This window comes from Choloepus didactylus, chromosome 13 (genome assembly GCF_015220235.1).
Source record: "Choloepus didactylus isolate mChoDid1 chromosome 13, mChoDid1.pri, whole genome shotgun sequence".
In the NCBI taxonomy this organism is placed as follows: Eukaryota; Metazoa; Chordata; class Mammalia; order Pilosa; family Megalonychidae; genus Choloepus; species Choloepus didactylus.
In genome coordinates, this window is record NC_051319.1 from 86,458,228 (window position 1) to 86,483,485 (window position 25,258).

General features: G+C 42.4%; 1 protein-coding gene across 1 annotated transcript in view; it reads left to right on the forward strand.

The window, feature by feature from the left end:
- Positions 1-25,258, forward strand: part of LOC119507776 — a 387,511-nt gene that overhangs the window by 45,893 nt on the left and 316,360 nt on the right. Inside the window, exon 5 of the mRNA XM_037800927.1 lies at positions 4,247-4,306. Within this exon, the coding sequence (XP_037656855.1) occupies positions 4,247-4,306 (60 nt within the window). The remainder of the gene's footprint in view (positions 1-4,246; positions 4,307-25,258) is intronic.

Below are 25,258 nucleotides of genomic sequence, written 5' to 3' on the forward strand. Positions count from 1 at the left end.
AACACTTATTCATTGTTGGTGGGACTGTATAATGGTTCAGCCACTCTGGAAGTCAGTCTGGCAGTTCCTTAGAAAAGTAGATATAGAGTTACCATTCGATCCAGCGATTGCACTTCTCGGTATATACCCGGAAGATCGGAAAGCAGTGACACGAACAGATATCTGCACGCCAATGTTCATAGCAGCATTATTCACAATTGCCAAGAGATGGACACAACCCAAATGTCCTTCAACAGATGAGTGGATAAATAAAATGTGGTATATACACACGATGGAATACTACGTGGCAGTAAGAAGGAACGATCTCGTGAAACATATGACAACATGGATGAACCTTGAAGACATAATGCTGAGCGAAATAAGCCAGGCACAAAAAGAGAAATATTATATGCTACCACTAATGTGAACTTTGAAAAATGTAAAACAAATGGTTTATAATGTAGAATGTAGGGGAACTAGCAGTAGAGAGCAATTAAGGAAGGGGGAACAATAATCCAAGAAGAACAGATAAGCTATTTAACGTTCTGGGGATGCCCAGGAATGACTATGGTCTGTTAATTTCTGATGGATATAGTAGGAACAAGTTCACAGAAATGTTGCTATATTAGGTAACTTTCTTGGGGTAAAGTAGGAACATGTTGGAAGTTAAGCAGTTATCTTAGGTTGGTTGTCTTTTTCTTACTCCCTTGTTATGGTCTCTTTGAAATGTTCTTTTATTGTATGTTTGTTTTCTTTTTAACTTTTTTTTCATACAGTTGATTTAAAAAAGAAGGGAAAGTTAAAAAAAAAAGAAAAACAAGGAAAAAAAGATGTAGTGCCCCCTTGAGGAGCCTGTGGAGAATGCAGGGGTATTCGCCTACCCCACCTCCATGGTTGCTAACATGACCACAGACATAGGGGACTGGTGGTTTGATGGGTTGAGCCCTCTACCATAGGTTTTACCCTTGGGAAGACGGTTGCTGCAAAGGAGAGGCTAGGCCTCCCTATGGTTGTGCCTAAGAGCCTCCTCCCGAATGCCTCTTTGTTGCTCAGATGTGGCACTCTCTCTCTAGCTAAGCCAACTTGAAAGGTGAAATCACTGCCCTCTCCCCTATGTGGGATCAGACACCCAGGGGAGTGAATCTCCCTGGCAACGTGGAATATGACTCCCGGGGAGGAATGTAGACCCGGCATCGTGGGACGGAGAACATCTTCTTGACCAAAAGGGGGATGTGAAAGGAAATGAAATAAGCTTCAGTAGCAGAGAGATTCCAAAAGGAGCCGAGAGGTCACTCTGGTGGGCACTCTTACGCACACTTTAGACAACCCTTTTTAGGTTCTAAAGAATTGGGGTAGCTGGTGGTGGATACCTGAAACTATCAAACTACAACCCAGAACCCATGAATCTCGAAGACAGTTGTATAAAAATGTAGCTTATGAGGGGTGACAATGGGATTGGGAAAGCCATAAGGACCACACTCCACTTTGTCTAGTTTATGGATGGATGAGTAGAAAAATAGGGGAAGGAAACAAAACAGACAAAGGTACCCAGTGTTCTTTTTTACTTCAATTGCTCTTTTTCACTCTAATTATTATTCTTGTTATTTTTGTGTGTGTGCTAATGAAGGTGTCAGGGATTGATTTAGGTGATGAATGTACAACTATGTAATGGTACTGTGAACAATCGAAAGTACGATTTGTTTTGTATGACTGCGTGGTATGTGAATATATCTCAATAAAATGAAGATTAAAAAAAAAAAAAAAAAAAAGAATGGGGGGAAAACATAACCACAAGGATAGCAGAGAACCAGACCGTGGAGAGCTTTGTGTTCAAGATGAAGCAAGTTAAAATTTTTTTCTGTTTCATGTTGTTTTGTCTTAAGTTTATTGTTTTCTACATGAAGAAAATTAATACAACACACCAAGTGTCAACACTGTCAATCTTGTATTTCTGTTGGGACAGGATAGGTGATGAAAGGAAAATTATGAGGGACACACTTTTTACATTCTATTTCCATAAGGCTTGACTTTTTTGCTGTTTTTATAAGCCTGTATTAACTTTGCAATGGTAACAAAGCAAAATTAAACAAAACAAAATTATAAAATGGAATACGTGGTTTGTATAGAAAATTTTAAAAATACAAAAAGAAAGTAGTAGGAAAATAAGTTGCAAATTGTTCCACTAGCCAAATAAAGCCACTGTGGACATTTGAGGGGGAATAGTGTGGAGGAAATGGGCTCAGGCCCCAGGTCAGGCACATCTGGTTTCAGATGCCTTCTTTCCCCCTTATTAGCTGTGGGCAACCATTGGGCAGCTTAATTGTCCTCTTGGAACTTCAGTTTTCTCATTGGTAGAGGGGGGATAAAAATACTGTAGTTCCTAACTGGTAGGCTTGCCTTGAAGATTGAATGAGATAAGAATGTAAAGCAGTTAGCAGTAGTGTTAGTTCTTTTTAATCTTGCGCATTTCCTTTCAGTCTTTTCACTGTATGTAGTTTTTTGTTTGTTTTCACATAGTTGTGATCACATGTCTATATAATTTCATTTCCTGCTTGTTTTAGTTAACATTGTGCCCAAGCTTTTGGCATGTTATTTTCAACTCCTCATAAACATACATTTTGATGGTTGCATAATATACAATTGAATGGACATACCAGAATTTAGTTAACCATTTTCTTATTGTTGGCCATAGAAATTATTACAGCTTTTCATTGCTATAGCCAGCCTCAGGTATGAACATCTTTGTTTGTAAAATATGACCAACACTCCTCTTCTTTGCCCAATATTGGACCATTTCCTTGGGGAAAATTCTTAGAAATTATGAAGTCAAATGGTATAAGCATTTATTAAAGTTTGTGACCCATCCTGCAAAATTGGTTCCTATAAACTCTGCCCCACTTATAATTTCAGGCAGGAGGACCTGGATTTTATTTTGCTGTGAGGGGTATTAGCCAGGGTTGGAGGAACACAGTTGGACCTGGGGTTTTGATGGATTCATATGGCAGCCCTTGGGAGGGTGCATGGGCAGGGTCAATGTCAGGAGGTTACTGTGAGGCTCTGAGACGGGTGATGGTAGCAACGGTGCCGTAACTAGCCATAAACCTGCCCCCTTCCCAGGGCAACAAGGGGTCCACTCTATAGAAGAAGGAAGCCCTGTGGTCACAGTCTGTTTTCTTCACTGGTTGTTCCGTGTGTGTAAACTTTTGCCTTCTTAGTCTACCAAAGTAACTTTATGTTGTTTCTGTGATTAAAATGGCAAGAACCCTTCATCTTTAGGGATCAGAGTATAGGATAATGAATAGGTTTGTGAGCCCTAGTGTCAGCTTGCCTGGATTGGCATTCCAATTCTGTCACTTATTAGCTGTGTGGATCCTGAGCCCCAGTTTCCTTATCTGGGAAATCATACCAGGATTTCCTCTTGGGATTACAGGTGCCTCCTAGGAGTAACTGAAATTATGTATATGCAGTGTTTGACTCATAGTAGGGGCTGAAGAAGTGTTAGGCATTATTCTTATCTATACCTCTTTGCAAATTAAGGCATCTGGTTGAAAGAAACTCCAGTCAACCTCTACATTTACGCCTTTCCTCCCACATAAACCCAGTAGGGGGGATCAGTATTAGGGAACAATACCAGAAAGCCCACCCCCACGTTGCTAAGCCGCCTTCTGAAAGATTTTATTGGCCTTTCATGTATTTTCTTTGGAGAAATGTCCTTTCAAGTCCTTTGCCCAGTTTTAAATTGTGTTTGTCTTTTGTTGAGTTGTAAGGGCTCTTTATATATCATGCAGCCACAGGGATGTGGAGGAGGGGGAGGTTGGGGAGGCTGTGGTGGTGGTGACCAGCCGTCACAGGATTTTCATTGCTAACATGGGGACAGTACCTGGCAAACTAGGTCTGGTTGGTGACCCTAGCATGGTGGTGGTGGGTGATGTGGGGAGAAAACAAGAATCTGGAGCCTTCACAAAGGGTTTGCTTTTCCTTTAATTGTTGTTTGGCAAACCCACCTGGAAGCTTATTTCACCTGTAACATCAGGGAATGCTTTGGCTGCCAGAAATAAGACCCACCTGGGGTGGGGGTGGAGTGGGGTGGGGGTAGGGGAGGGCATTAAGCGTCTCCCAGGAAGCAGGGGTGAGGCCACTTCAGTTTATCAGATTACTAGGTGTGAGATAAGTGGGCTTGCCTGGGAGTGAAGGCTAAGTGGAGTCAACTCTTTCTGATCCTGGCTAGTTTTTCATTCTTAAGAAAAACGTCTTTTTGGCTTCTCAGGAAGAAGAATCCGACAGCCCTCAGTGGACATGGGATGGTTGGTTCCTGCATCTGCCCCAGGTACGTTCCTACTGCTCTGGGGCCTGAGTGTGTCTGTGTGTAATACCCCCAGAGAGGAGGCTGAGGGAGGTGGAAAGTGGCCACCTTAGGCTGCAGGCCAGTGGAGGGGGTGGTCAGTAGCCAGAACTTCCTCTTCCAGCCCTTTCAAAGCATTTTAAAATCGGATTAGCTTTCAACAAACACTTGAAGGTTTGCTCTCTTTGGAGAGGCTCAAACAGCCGAGGAAGAACCTCTATCTGTTTACTTTTCTTTATGTGGAAATCTACACGAGCTGTTTCTACAGGTAGGTTCCCCCACCCCTCTAGTGCCCCACACCCCCAAAATTCAGGGCCGGCTTGAATCCACTGCCTGGGCCTTGGGCCGCGGTGGCTTTCCTGTCAGCTGAACCCTCATTCCTTCCAGGAGCACAGCTTTGAGGAGGAAGGCTCCAGCCGCTCACCACCACCTGAGCTGGCCTAGAAAGTCTGCCTGAAATGGAGCATTGAGCTGAGGGTGGCTGGCCCTGTATACTGCTTCTCCCCCTAATAGGACAGTGAACAGCGGTACAAATACTGGGCTTGGTTTTGTAGATCCAGGAGCTAGTTCTGGGCCTCACCAGGGCTCCTCTTCCTCCCCTTATTGTGCCCCAGCTAGGAGTCTGTGAAGTGTGTGTGGGCGGGGCGAGGTGGTGGTGGGGGGTTGGTGGTGGAGCGGAGATACACAGATGGTTGTATGGCTGCATATACATAGAAAAAAGACTGGGGAGGAGTGGATGGAAAGGAGGGCAGATGGTCAAGATGGACGTCTGTGCTTTATTCTGTATATTAGTATATTAATCACATATTTAACAAATTAGAAAGTGCATATTAAACAAACCAGAGTGTTATCACCTGTGATAGAGTGACTACTGCTAGGCAAAATGCAGGGTCAAAGCCTTGGAAGATTCAGGAACAGCTTCCCAGAGGAGGTGGCAGGTAAAATGAGATCAAGAAACAGGTGGGGTGGTGGTGGTGGTGACCAGGTTCGTTCATTCAACAAATATTTGTTGAGTGTCTGCTGTGCATTTGATACTGTTCTAGAAGCTGGAGGTCCAGCAGAGCACAAAACAGATAAAGATTCTGCCCTTGTGGAGCTTGCAGTCTAGTGGAAGGAAACATGAACCAAAAGATTGTATGGTGTTGGGTGCTATGGAGACAAAGCAGGCATGGGGTGGAGTGATGGGTACTGTTTAATAGGGAGTGTACACGAAGGTCTCTCTAAGGAGGTGATTTTGGGGCAGAAATCTGGAGGTGAGAGGGAGCCAGAGTTTCAAATATCCCATGAGGGAAAGATGTTCCAGGAAGAGGGAACACTAAGCATAAAGGCCTTCAGGGGCATGTCTGAGCAACAGGGCGGAGGAGGCGGTTTGCAGGAGGGAAAGCGAATGAGGGAAATGAGGCCAGAGGTGGGTGGGGTGAGGGTTGATCATGCAGGGTTGGTAGCATGTGATAAGAAGGGGCGAGAAGGCTGGAAGGAAGGGTATTTTGGACTTTGGGTAAGAGAGAGCTTTGCCCATGTGGAGGACTGCAAGGGACTCTGTGCAGGGAGAAAAAGGAGTGTGTGCAAATGGGTGAGGGTAGGTGGGGGTGGGGGGAAGGGAAGAGAGAGGGAGATTAGGAGCCAGAGCTGGGAGGGGCAGATGATGTCACCCCTTCCCATCTTTTCAGTCAGGGTTTCTCAGTCCTTTAAATGAGAGCCTCAGTCTTCGTGTAGAAATCAGCAATAAAAGGAGTTGAACTTGAAGGGGAACTACAGAAGATAGACAGGAGGGTGCGTTGAGATAAAGTTGGCTTGGCTGGTTGCCCTTCCTATAAATATCACCCTCCCATTCCTGGAAGTGCATCATTTAGGGCTGCTGTGAGCTATGAGGGAACATCCTTCCGGTTAAAATATCCAGGAGCTGGCTGCCTCTGTACACATCAGTGTGCAAAGTGCTTCAGAGCAGGGGCTGAGACTGCAGAACCAGAAGTTCTGGCTTCTGAGTCTACTTCTTTTACCCCTGGGGTGGCCTCACTTCCTCGCTGGCACATCTGAAGCTAAGAAATCTGTAAAAGTCATTGGCCAGGCTTGGGAGAACTAATCCTTTGTGCCAAAGGGGCTGATGGTGTGGAGCAAGGCAAGTACCTTGCCAGAGCCAGGAAAGTCATCCCTGGAGAAGAACCCTGCCTCTCCCGGCTGAGCATCCACTGTGTTTTTTTGGGGTAGGGGAAAGGGGGAAATGGGGTTGTGGGGCCAGTGTAATTTGGCAACGTGTGAGTTAAAAAGCAGATGAAAACTCACAGAGTAACCAGACATTCTTCTCTTTGAATGCAAAATCCTGCTGAATGTTGGAAGAGGAAGGAATATTTTTTTTGCTTTTTAGACATTACATCCTGCGAGGGGAAGATTTGGAACAGATGGGGGCCAGGGGAGCCTCACTGGATTTGCTTGTTTCACTACCACCTCCCCCCTCCCACAACCAGGAATGTTTAATTTTTTTTTTTTCCTAGTGAAGTTAACTTTAAAAAAAGGATAAGTCTTGTAGAGCTGGAAAGTTAGGTATCAGAGGTCAGGGAGAAAAATCTACAAGGTTTCAGAAGGAATCCACTTTTCATTGTAAAAGTTTCTTCTAGGAACAAAGATAAGTAGAAATTTCATCTTACCTTTAATTGCTGCTCCAATGACATCTGCAATAATAGGGAGGAAAGAAAGTATCTCCTGACAGATGACAAAGAGGCTCTCTGATTAGTGAAAGGTAAGGGGTATTTCTGAAATCCTGGATGTACAATGTGGGAAAAACAAAGTTCGTCATGTCTCATGGGACTCGCTCCAGTGTTTGCACGGCTTTTGCTCTCACTTCTGTTCAGACAGATGGGTTGCGTTAGAGAAGATCATAAAAGTGGTGATTGAGAGTGGGCCATGGTATGTCTGCTTGGCTGTGGTGTGGCCGTCGTGGAGCAATGCCTCTGGCATACTGCTGGCAGCTGGATGGCTGGCACTGCGTTAGCCCCCACATCACAGCCGGCTCGCTTTGCTGACGAACGTCAGCCAGTGGAGTCGGATGGCCGTAATTAGGCAGGGTGGCCCACCCCAACTGCCCACTGCTGTTTCATCTCTTCTCCAAAGACAACTTGGGTTGATTAGGTTTGAAAAGGAAAGGGCAGGAAGAACAGAGGGCAGCCTCTGTGTTTTTCTCCTAGCACTTTCCTTTTTGGCTTATTGGAACATGTGTTGGGGTTTTCCTCTTCGTTATTAGGAGAGGATTGTAAGCTCTGGGGTCTGGCCAAGGAGACAGATACCAGAATCTCTGACCCATTTGGCCAGGCTGCCTGGCTCTGGCACAGTGTTTCTAAAGCAACAAACTGAGTAGGGAGAGAGTAGAGAAAGGTACTAGGTGATTGGGCACTTAGGGCTCCCAGCTTTTATGGAGACTTTGTCAGGGGGACAAAATCAAACAGACTTACCTCTGCATCCCATGAGATACATCCTTTCCAAGAATGCATGGTTTGAAAATTACTTGACAAGAGAGTATTGTGTTCCACATGCCCAGCTAGGATGGGGTCTCCCATCTTGGCTCTTTACTCTTAACTTGTAGAACTAGACACTGTAACTAGATACAGTGTGATGAGGGCACTAAGGTCTCTCTGTGTCACTAAAGATCCCCAGAGGTATGCATCTGGCCATTGGAAAGGATGATGGAAAAGCTGCAAACATTGCCCAAAGTACTGGTATATACTGGACACTACAGTGAAGAGCATTAGGGGACACATCAGTGACTAAAATATGGGTCCTTTTCCCAGAGAACCCAAATGTAAATATAAGAGCATTTAACGTTGTATGGAATCACTAGGGATAGGCAAATATACAAGCAACAGACATAATTAGTTAATTCAGCAAGTATTAACTGAGTATTTACCGTCTGTTAGATCCTGTGGATTCAGTGGAAAATGGGACCCAGTTCCCACCTTCCTGGAACCATAGTCAGATGGGGATAGGTAGATGGGTAGACAGGCTCTTGAGATACATGCTGTGAGACGGGCTATGATGGAGGGCACAAAAGCTGCCGTGGGCCCTTAATGCAGACGTGGGGAATTGGGAACCCCTTCCCAGAAGAAGTGATAAATAAGAAGAGCTACCACTTGGCAATACATAAATAAGAAGAGCTAATGTTTATTGAGTGTGTCCTTTTAGTTGGCCCAGTGCAATCCTTTGATCCTGGCATAAATTTATTTGTACCTTTCACTCTGCAAAGTGCCCAGATTGAAAGGTGAATTATGTGTCAGGCACTGCTCCAAGAGCCCCATCATTAGAACAGTGCTGGCTCATGGTAAGTGTTCCAAAAGTGAGCTCTGCTAGTCATGTGACTCAGCTCATTTACTCCTCATAACAACCCTATGAGATGGGTAGTATTTCATTAGTTAAGAATGCTTTTGGCTGCAAGTAAGAGAAACCTCACCTTAAGAATGGCTTTAGTCAGATTGGTATTTGTTGTAACTAAACAAGAGAATGGGGTTGGTGGCATTAGCTCACCAATGAAATCGAGGATTCAGGCTTTCTCTCTCTTCTCCGCCATCAAGATTGGCTTAGTAGTTTGTGGGGCCCAATGCAAACCAGCAGGAAAAAAGTGCCATTTGGCCTTTTTGTGCCAAAAAAGGTATAAAACAAAGCTTTTTCCTTTCTTTTGTGATTTCTTCTTGATTTGTCATGGTATTTTCTTATTTGCTAAATAATGTTCTAAGTAATGAAAAATGTAAAAATTAAATTATTAGCATGAATTTTACCATTGGTCTTTCTGTTATACAATGCCAGTTCAAAATGCAAATACAGGAGCATTTAACTTGTATGCCGTATCACCAAAATTACACATTATATTAAAATAAATTAATATGCAGATTCTTTTTTTGTTTTTTTGTTTTTTTGTTGTAAGCTTGTATAAGAGGAACCTCCAGGACAGCCTCTTGACTCTGTTTGAATTCTCTTAGCCACTGAAACCTTATTTTGTTGCCTTTCTTTTCTCCCTTTTGGTCAAAAAGGTATTCTCAACCCCTCGATGTCAGGGTAAGCCTCATTCCCGGAATCCGTTATCTGTTTTAACAAGCTGTTTTTCTTCTAACAGAGTCATATTTATCTATAAAAGGCAAGAAAGAAAGTATGAATTAATGTTAAAATTTTAATCAAAGTTATTTAAAAGCTGAAAAAGTCATTTAACATTTTGAAAATTAAATCTTAGTTTTATTTTAACAAAAATTTTTAATATTGGAAATTCCAGTGCTCAATGTCCATTTAATTTCCAAAATTAATAATTGGTATTATGCTTAGGCATGTTACATTTCATGTATATATTTCTCACACGTGTTTGTGAGATGTGTGTATGGAATATTGTATAATTTTGCAAAATGTTCCTCCGCCACCATGTGCAGCTAATATGGTTGTGCTGCTAATTTGTGAGTTCCTCTGGAACTAGGAATTAGAACAGAAGCAAGAAAATGGTTATTCGGCACTAGTGGATTCCTGTGCTTCATTTTGTCAGAATGTATTGCATTTATGCTGAGAGAAAGGATTTGACATGTTAATTCATTTTTTCTCCGACCTATGAATTTTTGTCCTTCAAATCCTCTTCAGATTCCACTGCAGTGCCTCTTTCTGGTGTTGGCAGTAGTACAACCCACAAACTGTCTCTTCTCGTTAGGAGGCAGTTACCTTTTATTTTGAGGACTTAGGGCAAGAGAAGTGGGGTGTCTCTCTGGGTTTTGAACTGTTAGTCCTGAAAGTGGATTTTGAGGGTTGTGGGTTGTGCTGTGTGACCCTTGGTGGCAGAGGGGCCATGGGTTCTTTAACTTTCACGGGTGGGTTTGTGATAGGCAGGACCCTCTAAAGCCTGGGGCTCAGAGCAGAGGCCTTTCTTGCCTGCATCTAAAGGCAGTACTTCCAGACTTCCTCTTAAATTTCACTGGCCAGAACTAATCACTGACAAAAATGAAGGTGGGTTGCCATAACTCAATTGTGTCAATCATGATTCTTTCCCTGGAATGAGTATGTGGCCCCTGTTCTGGTTTGCTAATGCTACCATAATGCAAAATACCACAAATGGATTGGCTCTTATAAAGGTGGTTTATTTGGTTACAAATTTACAGTCCTAAGGCCATGAAAGTTTCCAAACTAAGGCATACCTTCACTGAAGAAAGGCCGATGGTGTCTGGAACACCTCCGTCAGCTGAGAAAGCATGTGGCTGGCATCTGCTCATCCCAGGTTGTGTTTTATTTCCTGTCTCAGCTCCTGTGCATCCTTAGCTTAGTATCTCCAAATGTCCTTCTGTTTGCAACTCCAAGCATCTCTGAGCATCTCTGTCAGCTCCCAAGCATCTCTCCAAAAGTCTCTCTCAGCTGCTCTGATCTTCTGTCTGTGAGCTCTCTTATTGGACTCCAGTGATTTAATTAAAACCCGTCCTGAATGGGTGGGGTCCATAGCTCCATGGAGATAATTTAATCGAAGTTCTCACCCACAGTTGATTGGTTCTCATCTTCATGGAAACTCTCAATCAAAAGATTAATGTCTGCCTCACAAGATTGCATTAAAGAACATGGCTTTTGGGGGACATAATATATCCAAACTGGCACAGCCCCTAAACATACTGGAGGTTCTGTTAGAGAGTAGGAAGGGGAAAATGGCTGAGTAGTCAACCAATGATGTCTCCACAATTATTATTCCCATTTTACTGAACAGGAAATTGAAGCTTAGACAGGTTAAAGTAACACACCTAGTTAAGTGTTGAAATTATGGTTTGAACCCAGGCAGCTCTACTGTAGAATCCATGTCTTAATTGTTCTACTTGTTGCTTCCCACATGGATTAGCGATGTTGGGTTGGAAAGGAGCTAAAGATGGGTGAAAAGAGGAGACAGCATGTGCAGAATCCTGGAGGGAGGCAATGGTCTGTTTGGGGACTGGAAGATATTGAGTGACTCTTGAGTGTTGTATGAAGGGGCGCTGTGGAATGAGGCTGGAGAGGGAATGCAGGGAATGTGGAGGTCATGTCAGTTGTGGGTTGAAGGAGTCACTCAGGCTGCTGGTGGAGACAGGTGGCGACATTGGAAACAGGCATGGGCTGTGAGGCTGTTGAAAGAATCTAGCAGAGGAGAGATAGTGGTATCCTGCAATGGGGGAGGGAATAGGAAATGGTTGGGATCATGAGATATCAAGGAAGCAGGATTGATAGGATTTGCTGATATGAAGGAGAAGGAATAATCAAGGTTGACAGCTAAGCTTATGGCTTGGAAACGGGTTAATAAATGTGCCATTCAGAGAGAGAGAAAATAGAAGAGGCACGAGCCTCGGGGAAATGAGTCCACTTGTTTTCTCCTTTTTGAGTCTGCAACTCAGGAGAGAATCTGAACGAGAGAGTGGTGTGGGCTGTTCCCCTAGTTCCAGTGTGGGTGAGTATCTAACTTGTGAAGAGGGAGTCTAGGATAGAACCTCAGAACCCAGCATGTAAGGAAAAGGAGCCCACAGAGAAAACTGAGAAGGAGCTGCCTTGAATAGGAGAAAGCAGTAGAGTTTGGGGTCACTAAAGCCACAGAAAGGGGTCTTTATGGAAGGAAGGAAAGACAAGGTCTGAGAAGTGACCACCAATAAGGTCACTGAGTGCTTACTGTAGCAGGAGTGTTCACAGAGTGCTGGGGGTGATAGCCAGACAGTAGTGGGTTAATAGAACACTGGCAGTGGGACAGTGGGAGGAATGTGGGTACTTGTTCAAGGTATTGCAATGTGAAGGGAGGGGTAATGGTAGCTATAGGAGGGGTAGTTTTTCTAAAAAATGGGGAAGGCTTGAGCATTTTCAATTGCAGTGAGAAGTAGCTGATAAACCAGAAGTTGAAGATACAGAGAAGAGGAGGTTACAAGGACCTGTAAAGGCAGGAGAGGGTGGGATCCAGGCTCAGATGGAGGGAGTCTGTACTGAGGGAGGGATGTGGCTTCCACTGGACAGTTGGAGAAGAGACAAGGATAGGGCAGATGTGGGAGAATATATGGGAGTGAGCAGTTGAGCTTCCCTTTAGGTGACTTGTTTTCTCTGTGCGTAGACAAGAGAAGAGAGGCGGTGGATCAGAAATTTGTGAAAGCAGGAAGATTTGAATTGTCTGCTGCATAGACAGGAGAGTTGACTGGGGAGCAAAATTGGTCTCATTGGTGTGTAACCTGTGCATTTCCACAGGGTCCACACTTAGAAGGGCACCACATTTTGTTTAAACTACTGTTGAGGTCTTGTAATTCTTAATAATTGTTTAATAAGGCCACCTCCCTTTTAGTATAAGTATACCCCTTGCAATGTTTGGGACATACTTATATTTTAAAAAATTCATTGTTTATCTAAAATTCAAATTTACATGATATTTTGTGTTTTATCTGGCAGTGGTCTTGCAAATTATGCAGCTAGAGAGATGTAGGAGGATTGCCAAATGGTGTTATGGGTCCTAAGGAGGAAGGAGACTGTATTTGTTGTGGTTCTAACTTGTGAGGCTAAGGAATTGTCTCTGGTAGGACCCAGCCACCTGAATGTCAGTGCAAAGGAGGTGACTCTGATGATTTGGAATATCTGAATTAGGTAGCTCCCTATCTCACTTTCTCTTGCTCACTAATGTAACCTGTGTTCCTAGAATGGTAACTGGGGCATAGAGAGGAAACTTAGGTATTTGTTGAATTAATTTATAAAATAATGATATATGTAGAGTACTTTATGGGTATCTTAGATCAAGCTTTTATAGATGAATGTTTAAAATACCAGTACATACGCCAATGATGCTTTGCAATGAAAGGAACAAACTACAGATTCATGCAACAACATGGGTGAATCTCAGATGCTAAGTGGAAAAAGCCAGACTCAAAAGGCTAGGTGCTGAAAGAGTTTATTTACATGGTGTTCCAGAAAGGGCACAGCTATAGAGACAGAAAGAAAGTCAGTGGTGGCCAGGAAGCTGGTAATCGGTTGACTACAAAGAGGCACAAAGGAATTTGGGGGGAGAGATGCTCTGTATTTTGACTGTGGTGGTGGTTACACAACTGTATTTACTAAAATCTGTAGAACTCTACTAAAAAGGGTGAATTTTACTGTATGTAAATTACACCTCTATAAACCTGACTACGAAAATCACATTCCCACCTAGATTTTTGTAGTAATGTTTGGGCATTTCTTGTGAATGTTAGCTAATAATTTACTTTTTCTGGGTGACAAAGTAACACCAGCCCTATGGTATCATGTATGCTTACTGCTGCCAAGGAATGCCTGTGCCAAAAAACTGATTTGTTTTTAAAGTGGGAGAGATTTGTTTAGGTGGAACTCTGTTGGTGGTTTCCTTTCCAGCGTCCCCCACTCCTTTCTGGGACGAGAACTCCTCTTCCTTCATAGCTAAGGGGTGGAGGGGCTGACCTTGCTCGGTGTCCACTGGAGTGGGCAGGTGATCCAAGCCAGCTGAGTCCTCCCTGGCTGTTTTGCTAAAGCTCTGGGGGAAGATGGTCTGTTTGCTGGGATTGGTTAGATATGAGTCTGGGGCTGTGGTGGCTGTTTTGCCCGCTGAATGTAGAAAGATGGACAAATGGGGCTCTGATGTTTGAGCCTCTAGACCCAGTCATTCCTGAAGCTGGATGCACCCTGGACTGCCTAGAGTGGCATGAGCTAATGAATTCCATTTTCCCGCTACTTAGGCCAGGCCAATTTGATTTCTAGGACTCACAACCAAGCAAGTTCTGAATCATACAGTTCTGGTTGGGAAAATGAGAACTTTTTGACCTAGGAGGTGATGGAATAGCAGATTAGACAGGTAACTGAATTAATGAGTTGTGAGAGGAGCTTCTCCTGATTTCCCTGAACATTTTTGTAATGGGAGCTGGAGCAGGGTCGAGTGTCAAGAGGGGGGCTAATGAGGAAGATGAAGCTTGAACAGACAGGCATGTCCCGGGCCAGATGGGGCCAGGGGTGCCAGGGCCCGTGATCCCCTTCCAGCTGAAGGTCCCTAGCAGTGGCCAAGGAGTAGGCTGGTGGATTGGAGAGAACTCTGGACTGCAAACCAGATCTGGGCTCCTGCCCTGGTTCTGGGTGTAAGTTGGGTCACTCTCTCAATTTCCTAAAACAGGAATGCTAAGGGCTGCCTGCCTATCCCTGGGTTTGTTAGAGGCTTACAGGAGGTGATGAATCCCAGAAACCATTGGGAAGACCATCAGCACTCAATAGCTATAATGGGATTTTTGGTTGCGAACTAATCTTTTCATGAGTTGCAAACCTCAGATCATTCTTAGGTAAGAAGAGGGCAAAAGAAAACATAAAATGTATGGCCAATGGACTGAATATTTGTAAGGGTTCTGGATGTGGTTGTGCAGAGAGTCTTCTGGAGGGTGCCTGGGCTGGGCTTCTGTCCTCTGGGCAGCCTCTGGTCGGGGGCAGGATTCTGGCTGGAGCTGTTAACTCAGTACCTTATACATATTGCAAAGAAGGGAAGAGACTTCTTTTCCTTGTCTCTTAAAAAAGTTTTTCTGAATGCAAAAGAATCACTTAACAGTTTAAGAATTTTGATATGCAGAAAAGTACTATAAGGAAATGAAATATTTTCATGAATTTCCTTCCAGTATTTACTTCAGTGTACCTGTGTGTATTTTAAACATAGATGAGATGGCTCATATATAAAATTTGATCCTACTGTATGTGTATATTTAGAATCTGTGTTTTTCACTTAATACATAATATACACATTTTTCTTTATCGTTACCTTTTTTTTGCAGGTTGATTTCTTTTCCAATTAAGTTTTATTGCTATATATTGACATACCCTACATTAATCCACAGTGTACAATCAGTTGTTCACATTACCATCCAATAGTTGTGCATTCATCCCCACAACTATTGAATATTTTCATTACTCCAAAAAAAAATAAAAATAAGAATACAAATACAAGTTAAAGAACACCCAAAACATCGCATACCCTGTATTCCCCCTATTATTCATTTAATTTTTGTTTCCATTTTTCTGCTCATCTGTCCATACACTGGAGAAAGGAAGCATGAGCCCCAAGGTTTTCACAATCACGTAGTCACACTGTGTAAGCTACATAGTTACATGATTGTCTTCAAGAATCAAGGCTACTGGGTTTCAGTTCAACAGTTTCAGTTATTTCCTTCTAGCCATTCCAATACACTAAAAACTGAAAAGAGACATCTATGTAATGTATAAGAATAATCACCAGAATGACTTCTCGACTCCATTTGAAATCTCTCAGCCCCTGGAACTGTTTTGTTTCCTTTCTCTTCCCCATCTTGGTCTAGAAGAATTTCTCAATCCCACAATACTAGATCCAGGCTCATCCCCAGGAGTCATGTCCCATGTTGCAAGGGAGATTTACACTCCTGGGAGTCATGTCCCACGTAGTGGGGAGGGCAGAGAGTCTGCTTGCTGAGTGGGCTTAGAGAGAGACAGCAACAAAAGAGGTTCTCTAGGGGAGACTCTTAGGCACAATTCTAAGTAGGCTTAGTCTCTCCTTTGCAGTAACAAGCTTCATAAGGGCAAGCCCCAAGATTGAGGGCCCGGCCTTCTAAATTGGTAGTCCCTAATTCTTGTGAGAATATCAGTAATTCCCCAGGTGGGGAAGTTTAATATCTCCACATTTTTCTCCAGTCCCTCCAGGGGGCTTTGCAAATACACTTTTATTCTCTGCCCAAATTAGTTTGGGATGTATCGGGGTTTCACACTAACCTGTACAAACCAACAAGAACTCACTCCCTATTCAAAGTTCCATGTAATTATGGTATTTGGATAAGCTGACCATAAAATTAAATTATATAGTGTGTTACAAAAAATAAAGATTTTGCATACAGGTTGATTTTTAGCTGTTATATTTCATCATATATAGATGTATCCCTTTTATTGAATAGAAGGCTATTAACGGATTTTTAGGATTTTAAAGTAACATTGGGTTTATATCCTTATAGATATATCTTTGGGTATATCCTTGAATAATTTGGAAGATAAAGTTTTAGAAGTAGAATTATTAGGTCAAATGGGATGTCTGTTTAAGAATTTTTTTATTCATTTGGCCAAATTACCCCTAGAGAAGTTGTGCCAATTTGCCTTCCTGCTAGTGGTGATTGAGGCTTTGAATTCTCTGAACCATGGCCCTTGCTGAGTATTAGTGGATTTTTAGGACCTTGCTGATTGATATGTGGGAAAAGCTATCTCATTTTTATTTTAATATGCCATTTTTCTAGTTATCAGTAAGGTTGAGCTTTATTTTCATATAATTCAGTTATTTATTTTTGTGTGTGTGTGAATTGCTTTTCACACCCTTTATTCATTTTCTTTTGGGAGTGTGGTGTTTTATTGATTTGTAAGGATGCTATTTATAGTAAAATATTAGTCCTTTGTGGGACCAATGCATTTTGATAGTGTGATGAAATGTTTTAATAATGAATCTTTTCTTGATGCCAAATAGAAGACTTGATTCTAGAGGAAAATTCTAATGTTGCCTATTCCCTTCCCTACAAATAAAGCCAGAGATACATAGTATCTTAGTATTAAAAAATGTCTTAGAACCCGGCCAGGATGGAATGTAATGTAGCCCAGAGAAGGGTAACTTGCTCAATTCCGCAGAACTTGAGGCTGGGCCCCACCCGTGTGGTCCAATGCACCACTTTTCATTGCCCAAGACTGTTCTGTCTCTTCTACCAGGCTTCCAAACACTCTGTAGACATTTGGTGCCTGGATGATGTGTTTCTATACCAGCCACTCTACTGGAAAGCAAAGTCTGTTTTAAAGCTGTTACAGGTTTTTCCAGAACTTCCAGTTTTTCAGAATCCACCTGCTTCCTTTGCCCCCAGCAATTACCATTTGAATCGCTCAATCTGAAGCTCCCTTTGTACCACTTGTCACTAGGTCCAAAGGGACCCTCTTCTAGGGGATTTGGTTCCTTAGGTGTGGGTAGACCAGTTGAACACTTCCTGCTGACCTTGGGGCCAGCTTCCCCAGGGGGGCTTCCTTTCCCCACTCATTTCTGCAGGTAGCAATGGATGAGTTAGGATGTTGATTCTCTCCTCTCAAAGGTTCTTTTTTTTTTTTTTTTTCTTTCCTCTCTCAAAGCTTCTTTCATTTAAATGTGTTCATACATTTTCTCCTACCTCTCTTTTCCATGAAAGAATGAAGTTAGAGCCTTGGGAAGCTAAATTTAGCACTTGCTGACGCACTGGCCCTCTTGCTAGCAGTCTCCTCTGGTCTTGGTGTTTCTCTTAGCATCACTTGTTTTTGCTGGTAGATGATCACCATCACATCCGACATAATATTTTGCTCTGAGGCATTTCCAGATGGGAAATGCATTTCTGTGTTTTCATACCCATGGCTCCTGAGTGAATGGGCTGTCGTGAAGCCGGGGGCTGGCAGCTGGGGGGGCAGGTAGGGGCCGGCATCTGTCCTGAGGCATAGAACCACAGGGGGTGGTGGGCGACCAGTGGTCACTGTCATGCATTTGCCTGTGGTGGGAAGGGGGCGGTGGTTATTGGAGTAGATCTGAGGATGATATTTGAACAAGAGAGAAATGAATGGAGAATTTTTAGGAAGGAGATCCTCCTACTCGAAGCAAGCCTAAGTGGCCAGGTACTGGTCACTTGGGTGAGTGTTTTGAAATGTCAGCTTGGAAGGTGGCCTGGTGTGGGGCAGGCCTGGGTTCAAATCCCTGAGCCATCACCTCACTAGCCTTGAGATCTTGAACAAATTGGTTAACCTCCCAGTGTCTGTTTTCTTGACTGTGAAATAGGATAGAACAATAAGGCTAATACTGATTATTTCTCATGTGCCAGGCATTGCTGTAAGCATTTAATGTGCATCATCTCTTTTAATCCTCACAGAAACGTAGGGAGGCAGGTAAATTATCATCTTTATTTTACAGAAGAGTAAACCACAGCTTTAATAAATCAAGTCATCCGTCCCAAGGAATTGGTAATTCACAAGTAAAGATTGGAGGTCATGCACTCACAACACCGGCTTGCCACTTACTAGGTGCTTGATAAATGGAGTGAAATATTTTGATTCAAAGTGTGTCAGGGAGAACTGAAGCTATAGAGTATGCCCGAGCCCAGCCAGACTCAGTGGAGGTGCTTAGATGGGACTTTCCCCAAAAGAGGAGAAGCAAATCCTGAACACTTACCAGCCAAAGAAAGCTGCTTGCCATGAGGGTGCTGTTAGGGCCTCTGACCCAGTCCTTGGTGACCTCCAGTAGGACACAGCTGAGGAAGTGGTGGAGCTCTTTGCAAACTCCAGCGTTTGTCCAGTGATGCTTCTCACTGGCCCTGTGCTGTCTGTTGTGTACCTAGTGGTCATGTATTTCTGTTGGATTTGCCCAACTCTGAGGTAGGTGTCCTTCACCATACTGTGCGGATGAAACTGAAGCTGCGAGAGGGTAACAAACTGCTCAAACACACGGTAAGTGGCAAAGCAGGGATCTAAGTTCAGGTCTGTCTGACCCCAGCGCCCTGTGCTGTCCACCCTCGATGAACAAGGAGGATGACCCAAGATGGGGGAGAACTTGCATAGGCAGGATTGAGGCACTGGGACATAGTGGGCAAAGGTACGGCCTTTGAAATCATACCAGGATTCAAATCCAAACTTGGCTACTTCTCAACTGTGTGAGTGTGGGAAATGACTTAACCTCTTGATCTTTAGCCTGTCCTCCCCCCCCCACCTTGAAACTACTCACAAGGAGAGAGTGAGGGCACATGTAGAGCTTTGGCACAGGAACTGGTACACAGTAAACAGTCAGTAAATGGTAGCTGTTGTTATGTGGGACTTTTCATGTCTTGTCCAATTTATCTATTTGTTGGCCTTTAGGAAGGGCAGACTCTAGATGTAAGTCTATCAGATGTAGGGGAGACTGTTAGCTTTTTCAGTCCTAGGATGTGTCCCTGGGAACCATTTGTCAGAAGTACAAACATGAAGATTGGGGGGATGGATGTAAGATATCCCCTGGAAAAGTCTCCCCTCAGAATCAGCTAATAAAAGGGCAAGTTCTACTTGCTTGGAACTTTGGAGGACAATAGAGACTAAGGAATGACACCACAAATGCTGGAACAATGAAAAAGAAAAAGAATCTCTAAGGTCAGGTGGGAGATTTTCTTCCTAAAGTCGCCAGTCTGGACCCCTCCCCCTCACTTGGTCCTGTGCAGCTTAGGAGTTGCACAGAGGCAGCACATTCCGGGACCCTCTTGCTACAGATGCAGACTACAGAGCCATCCACAGCAGCGAGTTAGAACCCCACACATATTCAGGCACAGGGACCCAAGTCCACAGAGACCAGGGTGGAACACAAGCTGCTGAGATGTGATGCATACAAAAGGGACCCCTTGGCAGAATTGTTGGCATGAGGTGTGCACACTCAATCCAGTTTCTGTTGACCACCTAAACACAAAACAGACTTTTCTGGAGTGCACACCTTTCTGGATTGGCCCCATCTGGGTCCATGGGGCAGGATACCCTAACACTAAAGAAACCAGAGGCAGAAGAGCCTGACAGGGAAAAAAAATGGAGGGGGAAGCAGAACTGCTGTAAGACAGGACAGGTCCCAGAACTGAAAAGTATAAGGAAAATGGGGCACAGAGTAAGGGAGAGGATTTAAACAAATCATAGGAACTGGGGAGAAAATTCTGCCCCAAAACAATGGATCAGGTTCCTGGAAAAGGAACAAAAGACAGGAATCTTTCTGTGGGAGATGAAACAATTGCACAAAAAACTGCAGTTTTTAAAATTACACTACAGGAGGGGCAAGAGGCGGCATAGAGAGGTGTGGAATTTAGTTAGTCCCCTGGAGCAACTAATAAACAACCAGGAACAACTGCTGGGGGACAACTGTGACTGTCCACACATCGTACAACAACCTGGATTGGGTGGAATGGCTGAGATTGCAGCATAAAAAGTGAGAGTAAAAACTGCAGAACCATGCTGGAGCCCCTCCCCACCCTCCCCTAACCCAAGCAGGCTGAGCTGCACGACCTCATTTTAGGAGAAAGGAGCATTCCCAGAGTGAACAAATATAGTGTAACCTAGCTCCAACTGGGGTTTTAATTAGCAAGCATGGGCTGCTGAATACAAGCTACAGACATAGACAAACCCCTAACAAGCAACAAAGTACCTAAGGTCGCTCCCAGTGGAGAGGAGGTGGGGATGACAGGAAAAAAAATTAATTAAAAAAAGATAGGCTTTTGGAGATGACTGACCTTAGAGACCCAGAAAACACCTGTTTTCCAGGAAGGGAAGCCCAGAAGACCGGGTGCTCTCTCTGACCAATGGGCGAAACTGGAGGTCTGTGGACTGGCTCTGAAAATGGGCTTTCTTTTCCTTTTTCTCTCTCTCAACCTGAGTGACTCAGTAGAGAAAGCCTCGGCCATTTTCAGTTCGCAAAGCTCTGACCCAGACATGGGTGGAGTTAAAAGAGTCACAGAGACAAAGGAGTAATTCAATGCAGAAGATAACTCTCTAGGGGGTGTATCTTACCTAAGAGGAAGGAATTGGGGCCCAGCTCTAGTGCCTGCCCTCCTTTCAGAACTCAGGCCCCAAGGCCTGGGGGAAAACAGTAAAAACAGAAACAATCTAAGCTGAGAACTAAAGGGACCATACCTCTTTACACCAGTTGGGAGTGACAGACTGACCGGCACCACCTGCTGGGCAGGTTAGGAAAAGCACAGTGGCTAGAGGCCTCACAGGAAAGTCTGTCAGTCTTCTAAGACACACCCTCAGGGAAACTTGACGCTGAATATAGCCCCATTCCGAGATTTGAACCCATTCTGGACTGGGAAAATCTGATTTGAGTAACCAAGGAAACCAGATGCCTAGACAACAGAAAACTACAAATTACACTAGGAAAAACAAAGATATGACCCAGTCAAAGGAACAAACTTACACCTCAATTGAGATACAGTTGAGATATTTTTTCACTTTAATGAAACAATCAAAGATTTTCAAATAAATATGATAAATCAATTCAAAAACCAAGTCAATGAGTTCAGGGAAGATATGGCAAAAGAGATGAAGGATATAAAGAAAACACTGAGCGAACATAAGGTAGAAATCAAAAGTTTGAAAAAACAACTGGCAGAATCTGTGGAAATGAAAGGCACAACACAAAAGATGAAAAACACAATGGAGACATGTAACAGCAGATTTCAAGAGGCAGAAGAAAACATTCAGGAATTGGAGAACAAGACACCTGAAATCCTACACACAAAAGAACAGCTAGGGAAAAGAAAGGAAAAATATGAGCAACGTTTCAGGGAATTGAATGACAAAATGAAGCACATGAATGTACATGTCATGGGTGTCCCAGAAGGAAAAGAGAAGGGAAAAGGGACAGAAGAAATCATAGAGGAAATAATCAATGGAAATTTCCCATCTCTTATGAAAGACATAAAATTATGGATCCAAGAAGTGCAGCATACCTGAAACAGAATAGATCTGAATAGACCTATGCCAAGACACTTAATCAGATTATCAAACATCAAAGACAAAGAGAGAATCCGGAAAGCAGCAAGAGAAAAGTGATCCATCACATACAAGGGAAGCTTGATAAGACTGTGCAAATTTCTCAGTAGAAACCATAGTGGCAAGAAGGAAGAGGTGTGATATATTTAAGATACTGAAAGAGAAAAACTGCCAACCAAGAATCTTATATCTGGCATAACTGTCCTTCAAATATGAGGGAGAGTTCAAAATATTCTCTGACAGACAATGAGTTTGTGAACAACATACTTGCTCTACAGGAAATACTAAAGGGAGCACTACAGACACATAGGAAAAGACAGGAGTGAGAGGTTTGGAACACAATTTTGGGTGATGGTAGCACAGCAATGTAAGTACACTGAACAAAGATGACTGTGAGTATGGTTGAAAGAAGACGGTTAGGACCATGTGGGACACCAGAAGGGAAGAGGAAAGATAAAGACTGGTACTGTATAACTCAGTGAATCCTAGAGTGCTCAACAATTGTGATAAAATGTACAAATATGTTTTTACATGAGGGAGAACAAATGAATGTCAGCATTGCAAGGTGTTAAAAATGGGGTGATACTAGGAAAAAATACAGTCAATGCAAACTAGAGACTATAGTTAACAGAAGTATTGTGTTATGATTCCTTTAATATAACAAAGGCAATATACCAAAGGTAAATGTCTACAAGAGGGGGGTATAAGGGAGGGGTATGGGACTCTTGGCGTTGGTGACGTTGTCTGACTCTTTTATTGTACTTTAGTTTAATCCTATCTTTCCTTTTGTTGCCTTTTAACTGTCATTTTCTTTCTTTCTTTTTCTTCTGTGTCTCTACTTTCTTTGACTCTTCCTTCTTCTTTGTGGAAGGAATAGAGATGTCCTTATATAGATAGTGGTGATGGTAGTGAATGCATGAATATGTGATTATACAGGAAAAAAAAATTATGCCACATATCCAGGGCAAGAATCAGTTGAAGAAGAGCTGAGAAAATGTGAGCAGTTAAACACACCTACTCTGAAGGTCCAGAATAAGTTGGACTAAGCATCAAAGAAGAGCCTTAACAAAGTGAATCAACAATAAGACTTTAGATAAGGGGGAGAAAGTGATCTGTAAGTTAACTCAAAAAGTGAATCAGATGCCCAGACATCAGTAAAAAGTTACAAAGCCATAAGAAAACAGGAATATATGGTTCAAACAAGGGAACAAACTAAAACTTCAGAGGAGACACAGAACTTGGAACAACTTATCACAGAAGTTCAAACAAATTTCCTAAATCAATTGAAGGAGATGAAGGAAAATATGGATAAACAGCTAAAGGATATTAAGACAATGGTGACCATAAAGAAGGATATGGAAGCTTAAAAAGAAACATAACAGAAATTGTGCAGATGAAAAGCACAATAGAAGAGATTAAAAGTACACTAGAGGCATGCATAAAACAGCAGATTTGCACAGGCAGAAGAAAGAATCAGTGAACTAGAAGACCAGACAATTAAAATCATACAGTCAGAAGAACAGATAGAGAAAATAATAGAGCAAATTGAGCAATGTCTCAGGGATTTGCATGACAACATGACGCACACAAACATATGTATCAAGGGTGTCCCAGAAAGAGAAGGGAAAAGAGGCAGAAAGAATATTTGAGGAAATAATGGCCCCAAATTTCCCAGCTCTTACATGTCCAAGAAGCACAATGCACTCCAAACAGAATACATCCTAATAGACCTACTCTGAGACACATACTAAGCAGAATGTCAAATGCCAAAGATAGAGAATACTGAAAGCAGCAAGAGAAAAGCAATTTGTCACATACAAGGGACACTCAATAAGGCTAAGTGCTGATTTCTCACCAGAAATCATGGAGGTGGTATGATATATTTAAGGTACTGAAAGAGAAAACCTGTCAGCCAAAAACTTTTTCTGGCAAAACTGTCCTTCAAAAATGAGGGTGAGTTTAAAATATTCACAGTTAAAAAGAAATAGAGAGTTTGTGAATAAAAGACCTCCCCTACAAGAATTGCTACAGAGAGTTCTGCAGGTTGAAAGGAAAAGAAAGGAGTGGCTTGAAGTAATGTGAAAAAAATGAAGATCTTTAGTAAGAGTAACTAATAGTGTAAACACAAAACCCAGTAGCACTGTATTCTCAATATACAACTGTACTTTTTAATTCCTGTGAAAGTCAGAATACAAGGGAACAAGAAAAAAACATATTCCCTGATAATGGACACAGAAAATATAAAGAGGTAATATGAGACAAAAACAGCATAAAGAGGGGAAACAGAGGGATATGGGAGCAGAGAATGCATACACTATTGAAGCTGAGCAGATATCTTTTCAAATTAAGGTTATGGATATAGGTTGTGTAATTCAGATCCGAGGATAACCACAAAGAGAGTATTTTTAAAAATATACAGAAACAGAAATGTGAAAGGGATCAGTCAGATACATCACAAAAGGTCAACTATAAAGAAAAGGAGGTTGTAATAAAGGAAGAGAGACACAAAAAAAGCCCTATAAAAACCAAAGGACAATATGGCTGAAGTAAGTACTGCCTTTGTACTAATAACACTGAATGTTAATGAATTAAACTCCTCAATCAAAAGATGCAGATAAAAAAGCATGACCCAATTATATGTTGTTTACAGGAGACTCACTTTAGAACCAAAGACACCAACAGGTTGAAAGTGAAAGGATGGAAACAGATATTCCAGGCAGATGGTAACCAAAAAAGGGGTGGTGTGATGGTTAGGTTCATGAGTCAACTTGGCCAGGTAATGGTGCCCAGTAGTCTGGTCAAGCAAGCACTGGGCTGGCATATAGAGAACATTGCACCCTCAAACAGAAGGATATTCATTCTTCTCAAGTGCATGTGGATCATTCTTCAGAATAGAGTATGTATTGGTCACAAAACAAGTCTCAATAAATGTAAAATGATTTAAATTATACAAAACATCTTCTCTGACCATAATGGAATGAAGCTGGAAATCAATAACAGGTAGAGAACTGAAAAATCCGCAGATATATGAAGTTAAATAGCATTTTTAAACAATAAGTGGGTCAAAGAAGAAATAACAAGGAAAATCAGTAAATATCTTGAGACATTTGAAAATGAAAACACAACATGTTAAAACTTATAGGATTCAGCAAACGCAGTGCTGAGATGGATATTTATAGCCCTAAATATATATATTAAAATAGAAGAAAGAGCTAAAATCAAAGATCTGACAGTGCACCTGGAGGAACTAGGAAAAGAACAATAAAATAACCACAAAACAAGCAGAAGAAAGTAAGGATTAAAGCAGAAATAAATGAAATTGAGAATTAAAAAATAGCAGGAAGAATCAACAAAACCAAAAGTTACTTCTTTGAGAAAAGTCAACAAAATTGGCAAAACCTTAGCTAGACTGAGAAAGAAGAAAAGAGCGAAGATGACCCTGTAGAAATAAAAAGGATC